The sequence below is a fragment of the Piliocolobus tephrosceles genome, chromosome 2 (genome assembly GCF_002776525.5).
Source record: "Piliocolobus tephrosceles isolate RC106 chromosome 2, ASM277652v3, whole genome shotgun sequence".
Classification (NCBI taxonomy): domain Eukaryota; kingdom Metazoa; phylum Chordata; class Mammalia; order Primates; family Cercopithecidae; genus Piliocolobus; species Piliocolobus tephrosceles.
The window spans coordinates 10,257,222-10,280,687 of record NC_045435.1 but is presented as its reverse complement, the minus strand read 5'-3'; the positions used below and the strand labels follow the sequence as shown (position 1 = coordinate 10,280,687).

Below are 23,466 nucleotides of genomic sequence, written 5' to 3'. Positions count from 1 at the left end.
TTGAGCCAAAATACTATCACTGCACTCTAGCCTGGTGACAAAGCAAGACTCTGTCTCAAGAAAAAAAAAAAAAAAAAAAAAAAAAAGGTAATGCATGGTCTATACCCAAATAGATTTTTCTAAAGGAAAAAATAATAGAAATCACTTCGTTAGATAACCTGTAGCTTTCCAACGTGATTCTGTAGAATATAGACATATGTTGGAAAACATTCTTATCTTCACCCATTTGTTTCTTGAAAGCAAGAAGTTTACACATCCTATAATATAAACAGAAAAATAAGGAAGTAGTAGAGAATGAAGGAATATATAAGAAAGAAATTGAAAAGTTGTCAAGACATAAGTACTGATATCCCATTTAAAACCCAATTCTAACAAAACCTAAGACCACTAATTGAATAGATACACAGAATACTTACGCAGTTATCTCATGTCAGGTATTAGCATTCACCATTTATTTACCTTCATTCTATGTTTACAGTGTTTATAAAAACTAAAGGCCAGGTACGGTGGCTCATGCCTGTAATCCCAGCACTTTGGGAGGCCGAGTGGGTGGATCACTTGAGGTCAGGAGTTCGAGACTAGCCTGCCAACATGGTGAAACCCTATCTCTATTGAAATACAAAAATTAGTCGGACGTGGTGGTGGGTGCCTGTAATCCCAGCTACTCAGGAGGCTAAGGCAGGAGAATTGCTTGATCCTGGGAGCAGAGGTTGCAGTGAGTCGAGATCGCACCACTGCACTCCAGCCTGGACAACAGAGCCAGACTCCTTCTCAAAAAAAAAAAAAAAAAAAAAACCCTAAAACTAAATATGTGCCTGAAATATGGTCGACATTGTGGACACTATAATATTGAGGGCCATCTCTGGCTTGTGGCAGTTGCACAAAGCTGAGATAACACGACACAATAGTTGTAATCTAATATGATATGATCTGAGAGGTATATGCTGTGTACTATTAATGTGTGCTGTGTAAGAGAATGTGAGTGCCTCAATAGTAATTTTCTAACAGCAGAATTCTTTATTTTTAAATGAAATATTATACTAAATGTTAACATCAAAATAGAGAAAAATTGAAGTAACCCAAATATATGTTATGAGTTCAAAATTTTAAGGATTTAAAAGGCAAGTTGATGTATAAAAATATTTGAAATTAGGGACGTTTGAAAGTTGCAGCCCCTATATCCAATTTATATATGTATTTTTTTGCATTAGGAGTAATATCCAAGTTCACATTAATAATAATTTCAAATGGAAAGTTGTTAATATAGCTAGGTCATCTTGCAATATGATTATTTTCAGACACAGTTAAATCACTTTCAAGATATTTACTGTCTGTTTTCATCCCTTACCTATAATACATTAAGCAGAAAACATATAAATCTATAGAAAGATGAATTGTGCCATTATCAGACCATGCATTAGGTAGATATGCATAATCTTCTACAGGAATTTAATTAGCAGAGTACTCACACACTATCCAGTTCAATTAAACAAGTATGTATTGAGCACCTACATAATGACAAGCACTAAGCACTGGGCAAACCTGCTCTTGTGGTGCTTACAGCCATTAAACAGGTAATTACCAAGGGCTAACTAGTGCAGAAAAGGCCTAGGTCCTTTGAGAAACTAAATTTGACCTAAGAAGTCAGAATGGCCCTCTTAAAGCAGTGCGAGCTGAAAGATAAGTGAATCACAGAGTCATTGGGGTTATGAGGAATTGGCAACATACGTGGGTCATGGGGTAGAGATACAGGGAAGACACTTTTCAACAGAGAAAAAGTCTTAAAGCAGGAGAAAGAGCATGGTAAAACTATAGAAATTAAAGGAGGTCTTTGGCAATTCATTCATTTATTTGCCAAATATGCCTCATTTGAGGGTCTAATAATGCTTAGCACTTTTCTGGACCCTGGAAATACATTTTAGAAAACAAAACAAATAAAAAGATCTCCCTTGTTGGAGCATACATTTTACTGTGGAATGATTTAAAAATTAAATGCATCATGTATCAGATGTGAAGTTCTCTGGAGAGTTCTTCTGAAATATTGCAACAGGGTGTAGCAGGAATCAGGGAAGCCTTCATTAATTTAGTTACATTTGAACAAAGACCTGATATAAAGGAAGGGTTAAACCATCCAGATAGCTGAGTAAGAGCAAGTGTTAAAAAAGCCCTGTTGTGGGAACAAGCTTTGGGTGTCCAAGATTCTGCAAAAGGCCAGTGTGGCTAGAACAAAGTATCTGAAGGAAAAAAAGGTAGGAAATGAAAAGCAGGGTCACAGGGGTGAGGAGCAAAACCATGCCATGCTTGAGAGGCAATAATCAAAGCAACAACTTTTACTCTCCGAGGAAGAGAAAGCCAATGGAAGGCTCTAAGTCCAGTCATAACATAGTCTTATACATGTTTTAAGGAGATCGTCAGCTACTGAATTGACCATAGACTGTAGAAGAGCAAAGACTTAACGGAGAAGGTACAGGAAGGGTATCTTCATCTGAAGTGGTTGGAGAGGTAGGCAGGGCCAAATCCTGGGCAACATTGTAATCCAAGTTAAATATTTTAAACTTTAACATTAATATGGTGGAAAATTATAAAAAATTTTTAACTAGAAGAATGTAATGAATAGATTTCTGTGTTTAAAATTGTGCTATCCAGTATGATATTCACTAGCCATGTGAGGTTATTAGGCACTTGAAATGCAGTTAGTTTGAATTGAGATCTGCTAAAGTACATACGGGATTTCAAATACTTCGAGAAAAAAAAATTAAAAATCCAAGGAATGTAAAATATTTCAACGGTTGATTTAATGTTGAAATGATAATATTTTGGATATATTAGGTTAAATAAAATATATTATTAAAATATAATTTCACCTGTTTCTTTTTCATATTTTAATGTGGCTGCTACAAAATTCAAAATTATTTATATGTGTCTCACTTTATATTGCTATTAGACACATTATTTAGAAGATCACTCTGAAGAATGGATTAAAGTGGGCAATAATAGTTGCTGAGAGACTAGTTATTAGAATGTTCTCAAGAACAGTCCGAACATAACTAGCCTATTCTAAATATCTTAGGAGGTGTTCTAAGCATTCTGAAAAGATTCTAAGAAGTGGAAAATTAACCGAAAATACATCAGAAAAGAAGTAATTTAAATTCTTGTTTTAGCTACCAAAGAAAATAAAGAAAAGGTAACAATGTCTTGTGGCACAAAATTAAGTCATAAGCATGCTACTTTATATTCTGAACAATGTCTTTGGCTGAAATTTGCATGGCTGATTAAAAGAAGAAAACAATATGCTTATAATTCTTCTTTATGTGTCTTATGGGTTCTATGTATGTACATGTAATAAATGTATTTTATATTGTGGTTCTATGGCATACATATTCCTAATTAATTTTAAATGGTCTTGCTCTACAAAATAACATAAAAAGCCTTTAAAAAATATTTTAAATGCCACTGCAATATTCAGCATGTAAGCTCCCCATTTAGATTTGTATATTCTCTATACATTGACTAGTATATTAGAATTTTAAACATTGTTATAGATTAAAGGTATTTATTTAAATTTCAGGTCCAACTTTTTAATTTTTGGCTAACTATTAACAGACCTACCCTGTCAAATATGTTCAGTTATTTTAAACTGCATATTTTAGTAGAAAACAATTATTTTATTGGCAAACTGTATAAGGTATATTTATTGAATATTTTATGATACACTGTCTTATAACTGCTGTCATAAGATCACATTTAGTGGTTAAATATTTTTAAACAATACTTCAATTATGAAAATGTTAGTGATGTTTCTTATATATTATTTATCTATTTTGAATTTTCAAAATTTTAGAACAATATTTTAATGATAGTCTTTTTATTAACTTTATACTATTTATTTATTAACAAGTTATTGAAGAGACTATTGTTGTGTATTTGTATACCACCACTCCCAGTTGATATTAATATTGAATAAGCAACCTCTTGATAGTAATTTTACTGTGTAGAATTGATAATTTTGCTTCTTTTCAATTACTAGATCATTTCTAAAAATATTACTATAAAAGGAAACATAATCAAAAAAATAGAGTTAAAGCATATACAAAAGAAAATTTAGCCACTAAGAAAGGTGTCAAAGACATACTTTCACCAAATCAGAATTTTCTTCTTGTCTACTCACAAGAACTGAAGGGAAAATAGAATGTAAATACATTTTGAGCAGTGTGACTTAATGTTACTTAATGCCATCTCTGGTAACAATAGAAAATCATTTTCCTTACTGCCAGTTGTGGGCACCCCATTCTTAGGTAAGCACTGATATTTTGTGTGCATGTGTCTGTGTGAGTGTGTGTGTGTGTGTGTGTGTATGTGTATGCTTGAGGTATGATTTTAAAAATTAGCAGCCTCAGCTAAAATATGATTGTAATGTGGTTTCATTAACTCTCAATAACTAATTTCATTTGTTAATCTTAGTATATGTATCTTCTCTATATATGTGTAACACTGTACTCTGAGATCCAATGTGTATATAAATTAAAGTATATTGTACATATACAAGTAAAATCATCCTAACAATAATAACTAAATTTTTTTTTCTCTTTTTACAGCTTGCAGACCAGGATTCTATAAAGCTTTTGCTGGGAACACAAAATGTTCTAAATGCCCTCCACACAGTTTAACATACGTGGAAGCAACTTCTGTCTGTCAGTGTGAAAAGGGTTATTTCCGAGCTGAAAAAGACCCACCTTCTATGGCATGTACCAGTAAGTCTATACATTTTGGATTTGGAAATTCTGTTTCCAACCCTTTTGGTCTTTTTATTCTAAATTAAAAAAAATAAGTAAATGTACAAAATCTGGCATTATCCGTGCTATTTTCTGTGATAACAGTCAAGGAAAAAGCTTCTGTCTCTACTCAGCATAGTTGCTTTTCAACTCTTTGTAAAGAATGTGTTTACTCCTCAAAATTCGTTTTGATTCATGATATACAAGTGCCAGCACTGGTTTGAGGCCCTACAAGTTTTCCTTATCCGTAATCTGTCCTTAGGAAATTATAGCAGCTGAAGGCTACATGAGAAGTTATGAACAAAACTTCTGTTCTTTGCTTCAACCCTTGACCATTTTAAAGCACATCAATTTAGGACCTTATAGTTAACGTGTGAGGGAGATTCCAGAGGAAACTTTAAAAGTCATTGTGTTATTGTTATGTAGAAAAGTTCAAGTTTCCTTGACATTTATCTTTAAAGGCAGGTATTTTTGAATTTTTCCACATTTCACCTCTTACTTTCTCTCCAATATTTTTGGTTAGAAGCAATGGAATGTTACATCTAAATGTGAAGGTCATTTTAATGTATACACCAATAATTTTAAATGAATTGTATTCTTCTTTTATTAAAATATTGTAAAATATTCGTACATTTAAAAAAAAAGTGAATATATTAATATATTGCTAAACTATGCAAAAGTAAAATATCATCCCTTAGATTATTTTAAAATCTTGTTAAATATGTTAACATAAAAACACAATATATAAATTTAGAAAAAGGTAGAGGAGACTTTTTTTTTTCTTTAGAGACAGAGTTTTGTTCTTGTAGTCCAGGCTTGAGTGCAGTGGCATGATCCCGTCTCACTGCAGCCTTTGCCTCCTGGGTTCAAGCGATTCTCCTGCCTCAGCTTCCTGAGTAGCGGGGACTACAGGCATATGCCACCATGCTAATTTTCGTATTTTTAGTAGAGATGGGGTTTCACCATGTTGGCCAGGCTGGTCTCGAACTCCTGACCACAGGTGATCTACCTGCCTAGGCCTCCCCAAATGTTGGGATTACAGGCATGAGTCACCGCCCCTGGCCGAAACTATTTTTTATAAAGAGTTACAGCTTGCAAGGTGGCCATCCTGCAGGCTGGGAACCATAGCCTCTGACCAAGATGTGCACTTTGAGGGTGGTAAGAATGACAGGGATTTATGCTGAATGAGGTGGTCAAAGACACATATTAAATAAGCTATAGGAGTCATGAAATTTATGAAAGCAGAAACATGCACATGTGCAATTGAACTTCATGCCTCAGCATGGCACCCATGTACAAAAAATGGCCATGTTAGCACAATCCAAGGGTGGAGTTTTCAGCCCTCTGATGTCAAAAGGTGAAGCAGATGACATAGAAACCCTCACTGAGCATACTCTGGACTGGCCAGAACTACTCCATGGTTGGTGGTCTCTTATCAGGAAGGAATGCTAGTTAGTTGTCATGTCTAAACAGAAAGGGAGGAGCAGCATCAGATAGTTAGTTGATATCAGCAGTGGAGTGGGTCTTTAAAAAGGGCTGGCTTCGGTTTAACCCTCAGGGAAGAAAGATTAATGGTAGTGAAGGAGGGCGGTGTGTCCAGGCTCCCATCTCGTCATCATAGTCGGGATCTCAGTTTTAAGGTTTCTCTGGGGTAAGCTTGGCCATGAAGGGGTCTGTTCAGTAGGTTGGGGTATTTAGATTTTATTTAATTTTTATTTTTATAACAATAGTTTTGGGGAACAGGTGGTGTTTGGTTTCATGGGGGAAGTTCTTTAGTGGTGATTTCTGAGATTTTGGTGCACCCATCACTCGAGCAGTGTACACCTCACTCAATGTGTACTCTGTGATCACTCACTACCCTCCCATCCTGCCCCACTCAGTTTCCAAAGTCCACTATATCATTCTTATGTTGTGGGTCCTCATACCTTAGCCACCAGTTATGTGAGAACATGTGATGTTTGGTTTTCCATTCCTGAATTACTTCACTTAGAATAATGGTCTCCAACTCCAGGTTGCTGCAAATACCGTTATTTTGTTCCTTTTTATTGCTGAGTAGCATTCTATGGGGTGTGTGTGTGTGTGTGTGTATATATATACACACACACACAATGTAAATGTGATATAAATGTTATATATATATGTGTGTCACATTTTCTTTATCTGCTTATTAGCTGATGGGCATTTGGACTGGTTCCATATTTTTTTGCAATTGCAGATTGTGCTGCTATAAACATGCATGCGCAAGTGTCAAATAATGACATCTTTTCCTCTGGGTAGATAGATACCCCGTAGTGGGATTGTTGGATCAAATGGTAGTTCTCCTTTTAGTTCCTTAAGGAATCTCCATACTGTTATCCATGGTGGTTGTACTAGTTTACATTCCCACCAGCAGTGTAAGTGTTCGCTTTTCACCACATCCACACCAACATTTATGATTGATTTCTTAATTATGGCCATTCTTGCAGGAGTTAGGTGGTATTGCATTGTGGTTTTGATTTGCATTTCCTTGATAATTAGTGATATTGAGCATTTTTTCATATGTTTGTTGGCAGTTTGTACATCTTTTGAGAATTGTCTATTCATGTCCTTTGCCCACTTTTTGATGGGATTATTTGTTTTTCTTCTTGCTGATTTGTTTGAGTTCCTTGTAGATTGAGTTCCTTTGTCGGATGCATAGTTTGCAAATACTTCCTCCCACTGTGTGGGTTGTCCATTAACTCTGCTGATTATTTCTTTTGCTGTGTTAAAGCTTTTTATTTTAATTAGGTCCTATGTATTTGTCTTTGTTTTTGTTGCATTTGCTTTTGTGTTCTTGGTCATGAACTCTTTGCATAAGCCAATGTCGAGAAGAGTTTTTCTGATGTTATCTTCTAGAATTTTTATGGTTTCAGAACTTAGATTTAAGTCTTTGATCTCTATTGATTTGATTTTTGTATAAGGTGAGAGATGAGGATCCAGTCTCATTCTTCTACGTGTGGCTTGGCAATCGTCCCAGCACCATTTGTTGAATAGGGTGTGCTTTCTCCACTTTATGTTTTTGTTTGCTTTTATTTTTATTTATCAGTTGCGTACATCAGATATTAAGGTGAACATTTGCCCTTCCTGGTAATGAATTGATACCAAAATTTTGCTTATTTTATTTACTTCTATAGAATCAAAACTAGACTTATGTAATGTCACATATTTCTTAGAGGCATTTTTTAGAGATATCCCAATTTTTTAAACTTAACAAATGCAGTTCATAGATTTGTCTGTATGACTATAGACTTCCTTATAAAATATTTTTATGGAACACATTTAATAAAAATGTAATACATTCATTGTTGCTATTCATTAGTAGATGTAATTTTGGCTTTCTGATTGTAAGTGCTAAGTGACTGCTTTCTTTGGAAAATTACAGCCTAGAAAATTACTACTTAGGTATTTTTTTTTCCTGTGAACATATTTTAAATTTATAAATAGCAAAATAAAACTTCTGAATATAATTTCTCACTTATAGAAGAAAGTTTTTAGCAGACAAATCTTCCTGTTACTATACATGTAATCTTTCTTGCATGGTTACTGAATAGTATTATATATATTATGAACAACATACTACAGCTTAGATAGTTGGTGGTATTTCAAATAGTTACAGTCCTGTCAGGCAGGTATCCCTCAAAACCTATGTAGGAAACTGAATGGCGCTTTGAAGTGATAGAGGAAAATCTCTTTTTATTTTCTTAGGAAGCTATAAATAGAAAATTGGTAAATTGACGAAATAAGTTCCCATCAATGGAACCTGTTAGTAAAGTAATATACTCAATAATTGAGAAGGCTTAGAGTTATTCAGCATGACAACCTAGTCAAAGGAAAATAAAGATGGGCTACAACAAGGTCTATGAATGTGAGGTCTATGAATGTGATAAGCTTATCAGTCATTTTTGAATCAGATATGTGTATTTTTCCACTTATCATTTTATGTCACTTGAATTTGCTTTCATTTCTAATTTCCTTTTTTAATGCTTTGATATTATAAATTATATTTCAGAAATGCTAGCCTACCTTTTTTATACAAAGTAGAAGCAAAGAAAGGTCTAATTCTGTCATTGGCTGGGCGGAATTTTAGACAGGGAACAGCATGCCATTGTTGCTATAGGGCAGGAAAAATAATTTTCCTTCTGCCCTTCATAGTTCTTAGTTGAGACAGACTCCAGTAACAAAAGAGATTAGCAAGAGAAAAGCAAGCAGTAATTTACTAACATTTACCTCATGTATACATTGGACATACCTAGGGGATGAGTAAATCTCAAAGAGGTAGCTTTGAGTTTAGGTTAAAATACCATCTTCAGCTGCAGCAAAGAAAGAAGAGTTTTGGATAGGGGAGCAGGAATGGGGAGGTAAAATCACAGTAAACCAGGATAAGATTTGTTATGTTGATTTAAGTCAGTGCCTTCTTCATGGATGAGAGTTTCTAGTGACTTAGTGATCCTTCTATTCCTGAGAAGACAGGGAGATACACTTACAAATGGAGATTTCCTTTGTAGATATACATTTTCCATAGAAAATGGTGCTTTCTACTTTGTTTTCTGAGCTTCTACTGTGTCTGGAGTTTCTCAAATAAATTGACTCAAAATAATCCTTATGCCAAAGGGGCATATTTTTGAGTGGTGTATTCTGGTCTCCTATAGCTGTATTTTAGGGTGGCATATTCTGGTCTTCTCCAGTCATATTTTGGAGGGCATAATTTGATCTCCTACATTGTTACCAGCGATCAAAAGAGAGAACCCCCAAAGAAAAGTGAAATATAGAGCTTTAGTCAAGTTTTCCTAGTCCAGACACAGGAAGCTTTCTTCTCAACGCTTTTCTCTGCTACTTCTTTCAGAGCTTACTTATTTGTTTGGCAAAGACTCAGCTTAGTGCTGAGTTCACTATCTTTTAAAGCCAGATTTTCTCAGAGTGAATCTTGGTGATGTAGGAGCAAAGGGAAAGCTACTCTTTCACCCTCTCCAAATGTTTACTAATATGAACTGACAATAGCCAGATTAATAGGAGAAAAATGCGTAGAAATGTATTAATGTGCATAAGCATGGGAGGCATATAAAACATGAGACTTGTAGAAGGTCCAGATGGTGAGGTTTATATACCCTCTTTGCAGGGGAAAGGAAATAGGGCATGTAGACAATTGGAGGGATAGTAAGTGATTTTTAGGAGAAATGAGTGTACCCAAGGAGCAATGGCCTGGGAGAAAGTTCCTCTGAGTTCTGAGGGAGGTGGTGAAGAACGTGAAGGGTGGAACTTTAGTGTGAAGAAAAATGTTGTTATCATGCAGGTAAAGTATCTCAGGTAATCCCTTGGAGCTGCCCTCAGAAGAATAGATGAAATGTCTTTCTGGGTTTGGTAATGACTTATAGTCGTTTCTTTTTTCCAGTGGTTAATTTTTCCTGGTTGTTTGACAAGATTCCTAGGGAAGGACTTTTAAGACAATACATTTCTTCTGGATGAAGTTCCCTTAAACAACAAAAAACAGAAACTTCAGAGAAGTCCCCTATTGGTGCCTTGGGAATGAAAGGAGATCAGAGAGACAGGTTGATGGGAAAGGTCAGAGAGAGATTTTGGTTTTGAGGTTTATTTCTGAGGCCTTGCAGTTTCCTCTAATTCAAAGCACTCCACATGCCAAAGGACCATATTTTAGGGTGTGATTTTCTGGACCCCAAAAGCATTTACTAGATATGTAAGGTTGGGCAAATTATTTAACTTCTCCGAACTCCAGATGTACGATCTGTATTGATAACAACAATACATACCTCATACTGTTGTCACAATGATTTAAACGAGTTAATATTTGAGAAGTGCTAAAAACAGTACCTTGCACATAATGGGTGCTAACAACAATACATACCTCATACTGTTGTCACAATGATTTAAACGAGTTAATATTTGAAAAGTGCTAAAAACATTACCTTGCACATAATGGGTGCTACATAAATGCCTGTTAAATTAAAAAGAAAGCTGTTCTCTTACAATTCATTTTGAAAGAGTGTCTGGTAAGTTAAAATTCAAACTATTAGAAATTTTATGTTGATGCTATTTTGTCAGGTTCACAGCTTCCATCATTTGTATTCCTGCAAACTAAAAACAACAGTAATAATATACTGAATGCCTAAGACCTTTTCACAAAAGATAGTAAGTCCTGCACCGCTAAGCCTATCATCTGATATTGGTAGCAGTGGCAAATCTAACAGGCCTGCAGCGACTTGATTCCCTCCTCCTCACAGGAAAGAATTTGGCCGAGGGGCATAAGTCAGTATGAGACCAAGTCAAGTTTTAGAACAGGAGTGAAAGTTTATTAAAATGTTTTACAGCAGGAAGAAAAGAAAGTACACTTGGAATAGGGCCAAGCAGACACCTTCACAGATCCAGCTGCCTCATTTGGCCCTTTACTTGAGGTTATATACGTTGGCATGGTTCCCGGGTTTCTATTTCTTCTCCCCTGATTCTTCCCTTGGGGCCGGCCGTCTTTAGGCAGTGGCGTGCTGGCACTCGGGAGGGGCCGCATGCACAGTGTGTTTACTGAAATTGTGCACATGCTCACTGGAGGCATTTTTTCTTACTGAGTGTTCCTAGGGGAAGGTCATATACCAGTCAAGCTCTGCAATTTTGCGTCTTATGCACATGCTTGAGCCCACTTGCCCAATTCCTGAGATCTTATTGGTAAGCGCCTGATCACCAGCTTCAGGTGTTTTCTATCTGTTGGGAAACGGCTGTTCCCTGGCACCAACTGCCGCCAATTATTATTTTCGAAAGCTAGTTTAACAGCCACTGGACCAGCACCTGGTCTTGCCTGACATTCCTGGGGTGGAGGGCCCTCTCCTGCCCTGTTCATGTCTGCCTACTCTAGCAATATCCCTGAAGTAGTCTGAATCATACTTTGACTAGCACGGACTGACCCTAGCAGTTATTACAATATATGCAAAAAAAAGCAAATACCATAAACTTCAAAACATTGTGTCTTCTAAAACTTAAAAGATGAGATTGTCGGGGAAGAAGATCAGAAAAATGACAAGTTAAGAGGTTGTTGAACAATTACACCTAAGAGGTTCATGGTAAGTCCAGCAAGATATAGAACTTTTGGGGCCAGGAATCGAATTGAACAAGCAGTCAACCTTTCCCATTTTTCATTAACCACAAACATTAGCAATATTTTCATAGATATATATTCTCTCCATGCTACGTATTGTATTTCTATGAATTTGCCATTATTTATTTCCTTTATTCTTATGGTGTATTATCTAAGGGTTGGAATTTAGATCATCAGTCATTCCCATCACTCTCTGGTGTCCTGGTCAATCTTAACATTTAAAATGGTGCTTTCAGAGAACCTTCTAGGGATTTCAAAGGAAGCAGTTTTTGGTTTCAGGGGTAGAGAGAAAAGTAAAATTGAAGTGTGTGATGAAACCTTTTTGAATGTATGATTAAAAAATGAAGAACTGAAATTGTGGAAATGAGTAACCAAAATATTTGGCCAGTAAATGGCCTAGTAGGTGAAAATTTCATAGATAGGCATAGGAGGTAATCATATAAATAATAAGATTTTAAGGATGCTAAGAAGCCCAGTTCCTTAGTACTTTTCTCAAAACAACAACAAACCTAAAACTTTTCTAGTACAACACAGCATGAGATTTTACCAGTAAGAGTTTTATAAATTTCTTTGGGTTTATAGAGATGATGTCTTTTTATTTCATAATCCCAGTTTATTCACAGGAAGATTATTAGGTGTCTCGAGTGGCTACACTCTAAAGAAAATTATGTCTCACATTCAAAACTAATCCTTCCAGTTGTGGGGGGTGATCTGATCTTTCAGTTTTCTGTTGGGCCTGGCTGTTCTTGTTTTTCTCCTCTCCTGACTTTTTGTTTCTACTAACTCCTTCCTCAGAACCTATAATATATATTCAAATTTCTATTATTAAAAAACGCTCCCAGTCCAATTTTTCTCTCCTCTAAAGCAAATACCTTGGACAAATAGTTGTCATTGACTATGTCTACTTTTGACTTTTAATTTGCTTTTTACTCTATTGCATTTAGATGTTCCCATTCACTCTACTGCAAGTAGATTTTGTTTCTACTACTTCTAATAAGCTGCGTAAGAAAAATTCACCAATGATCTTCATTGACATTTTGTATTAGAAACAGTTTTTGTCCTGTTATTCATGACACTTATCTCTGTTGATCATTCTCTTTTTCTTGCAACTCCTTGTTCCCTTTTAATCTAAGACATTGCAATCTCTGTTTCATCTTCCTTATTTTCTGATCATTTTGTTTATCACCATTTATGATTTTTCTTCTTTTGCCCACCTGTTAAATGTTAATTTTTTCTGTGTTCTTTGTGTTGTCCTTTTATCTTTTCATATGTTCTCCTTGTCTCCCATAATTTCAAATGCCGCCTGTAGATAGATGATGCCCATATTTTTATCCATATCTCAGTCTTCTCTCCTGAGGTTCAAAGTCTTCTAGACAACTGATTGTGGGATCTGATGACCTGTGTGTTCTATGGAAACCTGCCCGCATCTCTGACCTTGTGTTATAGCATACTCCCCTTGATCACCAAACTCCTGGACTTCAAAGATGCTGAACTCGTTTTCATTGTCAGTGCCAGCAGTTTCCTCTACTTGAATTGCTTTCCCTTTTAGGTCTCCTTCCTTAAGTTTTATTTTTGCTATTTAGGATCAAATACCAGCTTTTGGGACAGGCATTTCCTGACTGCCCCCTCCAAATAAAATTCTTTGCAGTTACTCTTTTTTATGTCATTGTGCTTTCTTTTTTATAGATTATATCATTCTTTGAAAACGCTTGGTTTATTTATATACTTGCTTCTGCAAGGTACCTGGCATATAGTAGACACTAAGAACCTGATGAATGAATACCTAATAATTTCAAGCTCAACCTGTGGTAGCCAATATTATTGCTTTCTCCCTCAGACTGCTTATCCAGCCTAGCTTTTGTTTCTGTGTCCTGATGAATCCTCATCAATCCACCCATCCAAGTCATGAAGCTTAAGTCGTAACCCCTACCGCTGACCTCGAAATAGCCTTTTGGTTTTACTTTTTCGCATTTCTTCTATCCATTTCTTGTAAATTCCTGGCCTTAACTTTTTAGTTAAGACTCTCAACTTTCCTTTGGGTTAATTTAATAATCTCCTAGCAAGTCTCCTTCCTTTAGTCTTCCATCCTTCCTAAATATCTTCCAAATTATTGGAAAGTATTATTTCTGAAAGAAGAACAATAACAATGAAAAACTTTCATCATATCCCCACTGCTGCTTATAGCCTTTCACATCTACAACCCTTCTTTGACAAAATTATAAGTCAATATAAGGACATCCAGGGTCCAGGCTTGGTCTGTATCTCCCTAACCAACTTTAACTTTACCAGGATTTCTCAAACAGTCTGGATCTTAATCCAGTTATTCCAGTTATACCAGCTACATACCTGCAGGTTTGGGCTTCCTTATTCTTCTTTTTGTTGTTGTCATTGTTGTTTTCTTTGTAAAAATTCATTGTGTTTCTTTTGTAGAAACTGAAAAAATATATTTTAAAAATTAGGAATAAGAAATTTAAAAAGAAATGCTGAATGTTTTATCTAATATTTTAATCTATTTCATATCCTCTTAACTTTCTTTCTCAGGTGACTCATTCATGTATGCTCTGTACTTTAAAGAATGAGCTGTGGAGGACACTCCACACTACCAGTTCTTGATCAGTTAGGGCTGCCTCTGGTTGCCATTTGGAGTATAGGAGATCCTGCTATCTGCCAAAAAGTCTATTATCAGAATAACTGTCCAAGGCTTTTCCAGGCCAAAAGGGAAAAATAGTCACTGAGGTTGGAGAAACAAAGTAGGCAAGTAAGAGTTATTTTAAAAGTACTTGTCAAGTAGAAAACAGAGTAGGAGACGATGGAGAGGAATGAAGTAAGAGTCTAATAGGTGGCTGAGTGAGATTTTGAAAAAGCAAAATCCCATGGTCTTAGCACTTTTACTTTGATGGTTTTCATGTATTTAAATCAATAGAGAAGTTGTCTTTTAAAACTGTTGAACAGGTGCTGGCAGATTAACACATTTAACAAACGTTTATGTTACCTACTTAGAAAAGTTCAAACATAAAATGTAAGTCATACACGTGGGTAATTCTAATGCATACCCTTAGGATTTTGTTTTGTGTTGTTTTGATCATCTAAATATGCAATCAAACAATACCTACAAGTGAAAACATTTTGCTACAACATCCTTCTTAATACACAGGCAAATATCAAGTCTTTGTATTTGATATACAGCGACAATGATTGGAAAGAAAGCATAAAACTTGAATTTACATTTGCTCTAAGGCTAACGGTGTAAAGCATGGTTTCTTTAGTGCTGGAATAATTGGCCACTTGAGAAAATTATTATTCTCTCACTCTTACTCTGCGTAGAGCAAATAGTGGTTGAGATGTAGTTGGAGAAGTATTCTTTCCTCTTTTCAGTTGCTCTAGCCACATCCCTCCTGGGGATGCTCAGGATGCTGACAATCCAAGTATCCCTATTCTGCTTGTTATCTCTTCTTCCCCCGCCATCTCTTTATTTTGTTTTTCTCTTTTTCTTGAATGTAAGTTTTGCATGAAGAAAACCATTTTGGCCCCCTTGCTTTTCTATCTCACAACTGAAATTCAAAAATACAGCTGATTGTTTAGGTGACTCATTGTACAGACAATGTAGCATTCACAATTTTGCAGAGCCTAGAAAGGGAGAAATTGCAATGATAGTTGTTTTTTTTTTAAACCTCAAGCAAGCTGTTATATTTTAGACTTGACTTATCATAAAAATTACTTAAATATTCACTTCGTGTATTGCAATGCTGTATTTTTAAAATTAAAATGACCCTTACACTACTGAATAGACACCTATATGTAATGAATCCCCGTTTCCCCAATTATAGATTAATGATAGATACCACTTGAGTTTGATGGAGTTACCTAAACACATATACTTTAATTTATATTTCAGCAGAGCTTCTTTTATCAAATAATCTCGGAGAGTTTTCTCTGTAAGAATTACTAAGTGGCCATTCTGCCGATATTGGAGAATCGAGTTACCACTTGTTGCCAGTGTGACTTTATTCCTGACCTCTTCAGTTGAAAATCAGAAAGAATTGTCGCACTCAATATCATCTGTTTGTACAAAACAGATCATTACTAAGAAATCATTCATACTTTGAAGGAGAACATCCATAATTATTGCTACAATGTTATGCATTTTGAGGGAAGTTTATTAATTTGCTTCAATTTATTCATTCATTGCTTTGCTTTTCCCTCTGAAATTATGACAGTGCTTGGACTCTTCATATTTCTCTTTCCGTTTCTAATGGATGCTTGTCTAAAGGTAATTGACTCAAACATGAAAAAGGCCATACGTCAGTACGCATGATTTTTTCCATGGTATTAGGGAAACTGGATAATGTTTAACTAACAAAATCTAAGGCCAGGTCCTCATTATTTTGTTTATATTTAAGTGCTCTTTTTCTCATTCATGTGATTATGTTTACTTTAACTATTGATCTGCATATTTATAATGCATTTCTGTAATTATTATAATTAGTTATTCTATGGACTAATATTGAAGTTTTCTTCCTGCATTGATAAGGATAGTTGATAGCTACCATTTTGGAAATTTCCCAAGCTAAAATTATGTACATGCTCTATGGCATAGAAACTTGAAGATGCAAATGCTTACTTTTCACGTTTTCAAATGTCTAGAGAACTGTATTTTGATAAATTTTTATTCTCTCCTAATGGGTAAAGAGATGGTGGCACCTTATTCTCTTATGGCTCTTTATTAGTTAATCTCAGTTTTTGTAATATAAACATTCCCTTCTACTTCAAATAATTTTCATGTAATATAGATCTGTTCTTACTAGCACTGGGCTCTTATAAAAATTATAACCTTGAATTATCTGCTTTACAATACTTGTCAAAATTTGTACTGTGTGAAATGTAATTCTTAGAGAAGTGCACAAAACCATGCATTGCATTCATTTCTTTGGTTAAAGCATGTTACCTTTAGTTCAAGCTAGATTAGCAGACTTGTGCCTATGAAAACAAATACTTCAGTGTAATATGTGCATTATTTGCTAAGTGTCAATCATGTCTTCTATAAAATGGGGATATTAATAACCATTTTACAGGGTTATTGTGATGATTGAGTGAAACAAATTATGTGAAATATTAAGTACACCCTTTATAGTTAGCTATATATTTTTTAATACATGCTTACCAGGTATAAACATGATCAGCTCTGACAGAGGATAGCAAGGAGTTATCACAAAGGAGGTAACAACTAAATCAGAATATGAAGGGTGAGTAGAATTTTTCAGAGAGCAAAAGGAGGTAAAGGCAATTCAGGAGCAGTATGTACAAAGGCATTGAGATGCAGCAAAAGGGAGCAAGAGGCTAAAGAATGGATGGGGGCGTGGTATGAAGATGTAGACAAAGCTGAGAAGTTTAGGTTTTATTCTGGAAATGAATGGTATTTGATCTCTTAGATTTTTTGTTTGTTTGTTTTCTTTAACTATTAATTTTAAAAATAAAATAACTTCTAAAAGTTATCTAACTCCTGATTGATGGGACTATGAAAACATTAATACATAACAAGTTTTGTTTTAGGCATCAGTTTAATAACTGAAAGTAGGTACAATCATATCAAAGATAATCAGAAGCAATCCATTTTGCTATATGGAATGCAAAAGATTTGAAGTCTGCATACTCCTGAATTTTGAGTAATATTTACTTTGAAAACTTAAGTTTCAGTAACTCTTCTGTATATAAAATTATTTAAACCCTCTAAGAGCATTATTTAAGGGAGTCTTTTATAGGAAGGCAATAATCAGTTACTAATTTGTATGTTTTTAAAATGTGTATTTGACAATACTTTGAAAACAAAAAACTGTATAAAAATACAGTGGACCCTTGAACAACATGAGGGTTAGGGGCACCAACCCACTCCCTACTTGCCGTTGCAAACCTGCATCTAACTTTTGTCTCACCCCAAACTTACCTACTAATAGTCTACTGTTGACCAGAAAGTGTAATGAGAATATAAACAGTTGATTAATACATTTTATATGTTGTATATATTATATATTGTATTATTTCAATAAAGTAAGCAAGAGAAAAGGAAATGTTATTAAGAAAATCATAAAGGAAGATAAAATGTATTTACTGTTTATTAAGTGAAAGTGGATCATGCTGAAGGTCTTCACCCTCGTTGTCTTCAGGTTGAGTAAGCTGAGGACGAGGAGAGGAAGAAGGCCTTGCTCTTTCTGCCTCTGGGGTGGCAGAGGCAGAAAAAGTGGAGGAGGTGAAAGGAGAGGCAGGAGAAGCAGGCACACTTGGTTTAACTTTTATTGAAAAACATTCTACAATATAAGTAGACCCATGCCGTTCAAAATCCATGTTGTTCAAGGGTCAACTGTACGTTTTCATATTTGTTTGTCAGATTTTCTATCTATAGGCTGAATATGACGTAATAGAGTTTTAAAAAATCTAAACAGATAAATACTAGGTGTCATTCTACCACTAATGAACTGCATAACCTTAATGTAATTACTGTCCTTTTCTGAACCTCATTTCTTCTTCTGAATATACTGATATGGTTCCTTCCTGTGCTGAGGTTGGAGCTTCAATTTTGTGATTGCTATTCATTTCCAAATAGAAAATATTTAATCAGCAAAACCTATACATAGAGAAAGAAGTGATTTAGAGAAAGAGAATATGAAATTCTATTTACAGATGCTCCTATTAAATACATTTTTTAAAGATTATATAGGACGGAGATGAGATTAGCAATATGTAGATTAAAGATAAAATGAATAGTGAAGATACAAAGGATGAAATGACTTTTAGAGTTTAAAATTTTGTATATATATAGAGAGAGCTGACAACTTATATTTTCAGTGCAATATTAATGCCTGGGGGTATGCTTTTTCATATCTACCTATTTACTTATTTTTCTGTAGTTAATTCTACAGTCTCACTGATACGTAAAAGCATTTGCCTAAGCATCTTTAAATGGTTCAATGTGTTCTTTTAATCTTGTCCTTGACCCAGATTAGCACAGAACTATTTTCTCTCATTTGTAAACTAAGAAATATGAATAAATTTGTTTTCTGTTAATAAACCATACTACTACATTCTTGGCAGTCATTAAGTTAACAAAGGTAGTAACTTAAGAACTGATTAAATATAACTTAATAGATAATTGTCTTTCATGACTTGGTATCTTCAGATATTTCAGTGAAATTTTTATTATTCTTAAAATTTTAAAAAGTCCCTCTGCAAACTATGACTAGCTATTGAATTAATTGGTAAGCAGTCACTCTTCAGCCCGTATGAAAAATCCCGCTGTTTGTTTATGGGTTTAACATATTTTTATGATTATAAATATGAAACATAAATTTCTACCGGTTGATGCAATAACTGAAATATGGCCGTTCAGCTTGTTCTTCTTCTGTGTCAGCCTTTATTTAAGTGTGTTCTGCAGAATGCTAGTATTGCTCTAGATGCTCCTTGGAAAAATAAGATTCTGTGAACAAATTTTTGGGAAATGTTGGATTCAACAAAGTGAAGCAAATAGGGTTCATTTTGTTTCAGCATCAGTCCACCAAGAGTCTTATTTGAGCAACAAACTGATTTTTGTGTGATATTTCGTGGGATTAGAAGTATTGCATAGGACATGTTTTGAGAAACACAGTTATGTTTAAAAACGATTTACATTAACAACTTAAATAAATAAAACAAAACAAAAATCACAGCACACCTGGCCTCTGCTACTCTAAGGGAAAAATTGGGACCTACTGGGACAGATGTTTTTCTGGTAAGGGAGCGACAGCCTTGCTATAAGCATCTCATGAGTTTTACTGGTAAGACACTGTTCCTTTATTCTTTAAAATTGTAAAGTAGAAATTCGAATTGAAGCAAAAGAAAAGTGTTTCCTAGTTTAAAAAACTAGTGGAAAAATTGTACAATTTAGGTAGTTTTTCATATGATGGACTTGAAAAACAGCTAGTTTCAAGTGAGAATAATTGCCTTTTTCTTATGAAGTTAGTCTGGAGGGTGAGGACTGGAGATTACTTTCTTTCTATGTGAATTACTTGTTTCTTGTAAAGAAATAAAATCTACATAAGTAAATACCTGAGAGTTTTCAATACAGATGTCTCCAAAAGTGTTATTGCTGCCACGTTATTTTTTAAATGTGTCACGTAATCTTTGTATAATTTATAAATGATAACAAAGCAATCAGACCACATTCATAAAAGCCCAGTGACACGTAATTTAGTTGAATCTGAGGATTAGAATTAATTGTCTCTCTTTGTTCCAAGTTCTAAATCTTAGTAAATGATTCACTGCATATTATTACAGCTTAATATTTGCATGAAATCACAGTTTAGCTGGCATAATTTAACAGCAATTAAAAAGCTATTTAATCATCATACAAATTGGTATGAGGACCCTTGAGTAAGAAGGGTATCAGCCTTCTTGTTTTTTTTTTTTTTTTTTTTTTTTTTTAAGTGTCTCTAGGCGGACAGTTATAAACTTGTAGACACCCATTATGTAATTGGTAACATTCTTCCTAGAATGAAAATATAAGTGAATAATAATTCATGTTTTCCATTATAAATAAGAGAAAAGACCAACAACATGAATATGTCATTCTGTAGGAAAACATTATTATGATAATGAATCTTTATCTCCTAGACATAAGTCTAGGTTGGAGGTAAAAAGTTACATTTATCCCTGTTCTCTAGTATATAATCCCCTTCATGTTTGCCTTTCTGAAGGTAGACATTTCTGTAAACCCTATGGAACATGAAATGGCATAAAGCAAGGCACCCAGCAACCTTTCAAAAAAATGATTCATTGCATTTCTAGATGATATACCTATAGGTAGCTGAGGTCCCTTCCTATTGTACATGGAAAACTATCCAGACTCATTCCAATGAGCCTAGCAGTCTTGCACTATCTAGCCTCTTCCTGTTCCTTAAAACTTACTTCATGCATTCTCCCTCTAGCCACAGTGACTTTCTGCCAGTTACATGGTTATTTCAAGGTCTTTCTGAACAAGAATGGCATACTTTCTATTCCTTATATTTTTCTCACCCCTCTGCATATTCTCCTCACCGTCTCCATGAGGCTTTCTCAGAATGTTACCTAAAACAGGGGTTCCCCGATTGCTTTTATTTCAACACCTGTCCTTCTAATTTTTGTAATTGCACGCATTATGATTTGAATTTTAGTCATCTGTTTACATATATCTAGTCACTCCACTAAAATGTAAATAACAAGAAAGAAGGAATAATGTCTACCATGTCTTATCTCTGTAAGCCCAGATCTAGTACAGTATCTGCCACATAGTAGACACTAAATAAAATATTTAATGAATGAATGTCCATAGCTTGAAATCCAAAAGGAGCTTATATCAAAACTTGAATTTATTTCTCAGAGGAAATGTTAGGGAGACATTCCTTTCCGCTCTCTAAGTAGATTTTCTTGGTAACAGAAATTAGAGAATTGGTTTAGATTTTTTTAAAATGAAGCCCTCTAAAATATGGCGTGAATGTTGTTTCCCCAGTCATTTATACAGTATATTATTTTTCTAAATATCTCTCATCAGTGTATCCTCTCCCAGCATATGGATTCTGTGGTTTCTCATATATAGCACTTAGCGCAGTGTCTGGCACCTAGAAGACATTATAAAACTGAGGCTTGAAGGACTCAGATAAGTATATAGGGTTATTCACACAATTTTAAGGAAAGGCTGGAACAATTAAAGGCTACCAAGCACTCTATGCAGTGTGATCTTTGTGGTAAAAAATAATAAGATGCTCATCCCCTCCTTAGGACTGACTTGGTTTTCTAGGTCTTTATGACAAATAGGAGAATGTTATGGGTCTCTTTTAGGGCCACATTTAGTTTAAAGGACACATTTACTTGTGTTTAGTAAACTTAATCTAAATGAAAGTCTTGCCATCATTTCTTGTCCATGACCCCTTTTTATCCCTTTCATATAATGCTTTTATCCCATCAAATTGACAAGGACTTAATAAAAGGTTTTTTGTTGCGTTCAATTTTCATTTCCTTTTCCCTTTTTCCAAATCATCTATTCACCCTAATTTTATGTTCATTTAATCTCAACCTTTGGAACATGGAGTTTTAGTGATTTTCAGAAGTGATGAGTGGGGATTTTATCTACATACCAATTATAGAATGAAGACTGAAAAACTTACCACAATGTGTTTTGTATCTGTATATTACTATTTTTTCAAATTTTAAAAATGGTAATATAACTAATAAACTGTAATTAAAGCTATCACATAATTTAAAATAATTTCATTATATATTTTCAGTCAAGTTTTAAAAGTATAATTACCATATGTTTTACAGATATCCTGATTTTTATATTAAATATTGAAATTCATGCTCCAAAAATTTAGGATATAGATCTTCATTCACTCCTCAAGACTCCTTCCTTACTAGACCCAATGAGCTATTTTAACCATATGATCATTATAGATCCCATTAGAAAAAGAGCTCAAACTAACATAAAAGAGAAATAAGTATTTATTGATGAAGTTTTCATTTTAGCACCATAATTCATTGTCCTATACATGTACATTTGTTTTTTAATTGCTTTTCTCTAGGGCCACCTTCAGCTCCTAGGAATGTGGTTTTTAACATCAATGAAACAGCCCTTATTTTGGAATGGAGCCCACCAAGTGACACAGGAGGGAGAAAAGATCTCACATACAGTGTAATCTGTAAGAAATGTGGCTTAGACACCAGCCAGTGTGAGGACTGTGGTGGAGGACTCCGCTTCATCCCAAGACATACAGGCCTGATCAACAATTCCGTGATAGTACTTGACTTTGTGTCTCACGTGAATTACACCTTTGAAATAGAAGCAATGAATGGAGTTTCTGAGTTGAGTTTTTCTCCCAAGCCATTCACAGCTATTACAGTGACCACGGATCAAGATGGTAAGTCCCACTGCTGTTCTCTCAAAACAGACCCATAATTTCTTTTGATGCATAATATCCCATGAGGGCCTATATTTACTGCAGGTGCAATGCAGTCATATACATTATACACTGCAGAGGTAACGCACTGGTTGTTGTTCTTGTTCTTTCCTAAAATTCAGAAAGATATTTTTATGTTATTTCTCAGTAGTATGAATAATAAGATGAAATACTTCCCTCAATGTTTATGTACTCATATATTTTATATAATCATATAATAATATATCTTAATGAGTACGTCCATATTACTTACCAATAGAAGTCAGAAATCAATAAAATGTTATTAAATGAATTGAATTTCAATTGCCCCAGTTATGCTGCCATCCTTTTTCATGTCAAATAAAGCAAATAGTAAGAATTTTTAAAATTATAATTCATGTCTATATTATGAAAGCATTCCAGCCAGTATATTAAATTGTGATCCACTCTAAGTAGCAGACAAATTTAGAAATGTGTTCAAATGTCATCATCTATGTGAGGTTTGTGAAAAGTAGTTAAACTGTTCAGAACTCTGATGAATTCACCTAAATGTTCTCTTTATAACATCATAGATGTTTGCTATAATATGGTCAGCTGCAAACACTCCTATGATTTTTACAAGTGTATGCTCTCTTTAATT

General features: G+C 34.5%; 1 protein-coding gene across 1 annotated transcript in view; it reads left to right on the top strand.

Annotated features, from left to right (window-relative positions):
* Nucleotides 1-23,466, top strand: part of EPHA6 (EPH receptor A6) — a 941,742-nt gene that overhangs the window by 399,059 nt on the left and 519,217 nt on the right. The window contains exons 4-5 of the mRNA XM_023216075.3: nucleotides 4,596-4,751; nucleotides 22,473-22,808. Coding sequence (XP_023071843.2) covers nucleotides 4,596-4,751; nucleotides 22,473-22,808 — 492 coding nt within the window. The remainder of the gene's footprint in view (nucleotides 1-4,595; nucleotides 4,752-22,472; nucleotides 22,809-23,466) is intronic.